We start from the raw sequence: 4376 nt of genomic DNA, 5'->3' as shown, positions 1-4376 counted from the left end.
TATATATATATATATATATATATATAAATGGACGTGTGTGTGCCTATATTTCACTCTGCAGTCAAAACTACACATTGCACATGAATGGTGTTTGTATGTGGTAGTAGCCCCAAGTCTCCCATCGTGCACTATGATGGTTGCATCTCGATAACTATATGGGTGTGGGAGATATGGGGTTGAAAGTGGCTGACTTTGAAAATGTGTAACAATGGAAGTGTTAGTAATGGAAGTGTTAACAATAAAAGTGTTGAGTAACCAAGGATGTATTAAGAGAAAGTGGTGTGCAAGATTTACAGGCGCAGATGCTGTTTTTTGCGTTATTGCGGGAAATCAAACATATTTTTAGACCCATGTAAAAATTCTCTAATTAGTCTAGAAACGGGGAACCTAATTCTTGCATTCTGTAAAAACGGGTAAGATTGGCTATAATGTAATCTTAATCTTAAATGTTTTTGAATAGTCAAGGACCATTATGTGTGAGTAGTGGGGATGGCTTTTGAAGATGTGTGACGCACATGCTTCAGTTGATTTTTTCATAAGTAAAAGTGTACGAATAACAGAAAAAAGTAGAAAGTGAAAAGTGAATAGTGAAGTGAGAAAAGTAAAAATATACAAAACAATGCCAAAGCGTAAGAAAGAATTTTTGCGGTCTGGAATCATATTNCGACAAGAGCTCCACTACTTACGACTAAACAAAGGATTGTAGTGCCAATCGACCATCGTCCACGTTGGTGCCTACACAGTATTCATTTTTTTATTTTTTCATACTGCATGCATAGAGAAGGTCGTTCCAATCATGGCCATCATGTTTTTGGTCACACCAACAATGAATATGACTAGATAATAATGGATGAAACCAGAGATATCCAGGTTAACTCATCCTTAAAAAATTTTAAGAAATGATGTATTTAAATCATTTTAATTCTTAAGGATAAATAAGCCATTGTGCTTAACTGGGTCCATTAACCAGGTTGAAAATTTTAACATTCTTTAATCTTCTCTTCTTCTTAGTCCTATGCCCTTCAGAGGGTGTGGTGATATTATGGATTGACGGCTTTAATTGTATCTTTCCACTGTTCATGGCATTGTGTCATTTGGATGTTGGCTTCATACATTGTATGTCCTGTAATCATTATTTACCTGGTGTGCCCATCTGATCTGACGTCTGCCTCTATGGCTTTGCCATTGATCTTCCCTTCTAGAATTTGTTTCTCAAATCCATTTTTGCATCTGGAGATATGTCCCAAGAAGCAAAGGTAGGATTGGTATATTTTTGTGGTAAGGCATGTTGTGATTTTCAGTTGATTTAGGATGGAGCAATTTGTTCGGTGCTCTGTCCAAGAGATTCTCAGCATTCTTCTATATGTCCATATTTCAAAGGAATCAAGTTTCTTCCAATAAATGGCATTTATGGTCCAGGTTTCCGAGGCATAAGTGGCAATTGAAAAAATAAGCATTCTTATGAGCTTTAGTTTATTAAAAATAGTGATTTCAGAATCTTTCCAAATTCTAAATAATTTAGAGGTTGCATTGTGAGCATGGCAAATTCTGTGTTTAATTTCATTATCACATCCTCCTTTATTCATAAGAAGTGATCAAAGCTAAACAAATTCATTCACCACCTTACAGCCTGCAATTTCCTTAGTCTGTGTCAAGAAACAATCAATTATCATAACTTCCATTAATCAGCAATCCATATTCCCTGCTCTCAGTTTCAAGTCATAATATATTCAAGTTCTGAGTCACTGGATGAAGTATATTGTCAGCATATCTCAGGTTGTTAACTTTACAGCCCACAATGGAAATGCCTCCATCCCAGTTATCTAATACCATTTCATAATTATTTCAGAATAAGCATTAAAGAGTTGAGGGGAAAGAATACATCCCTGTCTTACACCAGCTTCATATGTAAATATATTAGACATAGTTTTGTTAACTCTTACTCTTGCAGAGTTGTTCTCATATAAATTTCTTATCATCAAAATAAGATGATGCAGAACTCCCAAGTTCTGGAGAGCGGGCCACAATTTGTGCCATTTTACACAATCAAAGGCTTTGGTATAGTCTACGAAACAAAGGTAAGCTTTGACATTAAATTCATATGCTTTTTCAATGATTTGTCAAGCATTCAAGATTTGTTCACAAGTTCCTTTACCAGGGATAAACCCCGACTGTTCTTCAGCTATTTCAGGTAAAAGGAAGGGTTTCAAACAGTTATTAATTATTTTGAGCATTTACTTTACTGAAATGGTTAATTAGCTGATAGTTCTGTAGTTACTACAATCAGTTGGGGCACCTTTTTTTATAAATTGGAATAAATTCTTTAATCTTCCCATTGTTACAGTGCATTCATTGATTAATTCATTTCTATTCATTTGTTACCACTATCTCTGTCTATATTTATGAGAACAAAAAACTAATGAAAGTTTTTTATTTTCATAAATATACACATACATTATAAAAGTGTTAATGTTTCATTTAATGAAGCACAAAATACTGATTTTGAATTTTGTGTTTAATATACTAAACTATAAGAAAAAACAAACTTTAAGATGGATTAAAGTCAAATGCTTTTAGCATTCATCATAAAACACCAAGTTTTATGAAAACATCAAGCAAACACCATAAAAAGCAGCAGCAAAATAGGAAGTACTATATTAATTCATAGTGGATAAGATGAGAGTCAAAACATTCCCAGACAGTTTACTACACTTTTACTGTTATGTCAAAAGTGTGCTAATTTCAACATAGCTTTAGTGTAACACTTCCTGAACACATTGCAATGCATTTCAACACTATGATGTAGTATTTCACATACCTGTCAAAAAACAGCTACTATACAGTGTAGTGGTAGCATGTTATCACTTTTCTCTCATCTGAAGTTTGTTTTCAAAGAGGCAAGATGTCTCAGTTTGAGCAGAGAGCGAGTGCTAAACTTTGTGTTCTAATGGAGAAATCAGACAAGGAGACTTTGGACTTTGCTACAACAGTTTATGACAAGCATGTCTTGGGTCATTCAACTACATTTGATTGGTGCCATCACTTCTGAGAAAGGAATTTGTTAATAGAGGATAATGACAACATTTGTAAATGGAGAAAACATCAATTGCATCATGACTTTTGTGCATAAAAGTCATCATTTGATATCAAGTTGGCCAACTTAACTAAATTTCCCATAGCAGCTGTCATACCATTTTACATGATACACATATGGCAATTATAATGATCTCTCATCCCAAATTTAACAATTTGGGATGAGAGATCTTCATTCTTTTAACTTCTCTTTGGAAGTCTCCCTCAAGATGTCATTCCTGGGTTGATGATGTATTTGTCTTCAGCAGTTGTCATAATGAGATGAGTTTTTTCTTTTTTTTTAGAATTTTGTCCAGTGAGATGTGATAGTTTATCCTTAATGAAATAAAGTGCAGTCCAGTAAAGAGAATATTCTCTTCTGACTGAATTATTATTACAAATACAAATAAAATATTGGTAATATTAGGAACATGGATTATTAAGGAACATTTTTTAAAACTAATTTTGTTTTTTAGCCCTAACAGAAAAACAGACTTTTGTCATACTAAACATACCTAATTGCTATACATGCACTAAGCAATTCACAATTTCAGAAGACATCATCACTGCAGTGGATAATAATCAAATGCTCATGGACAGACTAATCATCAGAGATGAAACTGATGCTACCTGTATGATCCACAGACAAGATGACAATCCTCCCTGTGAAAAACACCATCACCATCTCAGCCAAAGAAATTCCTGACTGACCAATCCAAGGCACTGGGGGTTTTTGTTTTTTTATGAGAAAGGTATTATTCACTACAAATTCATCCCTAATTATTACACAATCAACAAAGAGCTGTACCTGAAAGTGCTGAAACGTTTAAGAAATACCATACACTGTAAAAATATCCATAGTAATCATTATGTAATAATGATTACTATGGATATTACTAGGGATATCATTATTACATAATGATTACTAGGGATTTAGTTGGTATAGAAGGATGCATGAGGACATGTAACGGTCATAGTAAAAATAGTGCATCATATACGTATGAGAAGAGTGAATGTGATTCTGAATGATGGGGGACACAATGCATGAACATTCAAAGAAAATAATTTCATGAGAAAAAGTTCTAATTCTTAATACTTATTAAATAACTTGAAATTATATTTGGATATATCAATTAAAAATTCATTTAGAATAAAAAGTTTGTTATATCTAAACAATAATTTAATGAATAATTTGTTAGTGTCTTCCAGAATAAAATAAAAAGAACTTTAATATGAGAAAAAAAGCAAGGAAAAAAAATCACAAATTGTAATAAAAAATAAAAATTAAAAATCATGTTTTTAAC

General features: G+C 32.8%; 1 protein-coding gene across 1 annotated transcript in view; it reads left to right on the top strand.

Annotated features, from left to right (window-relative positions):
- Nucleotides 1–4101, top strand: part of LOC111614067 — a 9898-nt gene extending 5797 nt beyond the window's left edge. Inside the window, exon 2 of the mRNA XM_023355446.1 lies at nucleotides 3973–4101. Within this exon, the coding sequence (XP_023211214.1) occupies nucleotides 3973–4101 (129 nt within the window). The remainder of the gene's footprint in view (nucleotides 1–3972) is intronic.
- Nucleotides 4102–4376: the final 275 nt, after the last annotated feature.

This window comes from Centruroides sculpturatus, unplaced genomic scaffold (assembly GCF_000671375.1).
Source record: "Centruroides sculpturatus isolate CEXI.00-Female unplaced genomic scaffold, Cexi_2.0 scaffold1836, whole genome shotgun sequence".
In the NCBI taxonomy this organism is placed as follows: Eukaryota; Metazoa; Arthropoda; class Arachnida; order Scorpiones; family Buthidae; genus Centruroides; species Centruroides sculpturatus.
This window is presented reverse-complemented; position numbering and strand designations above follow the sequence as displayed.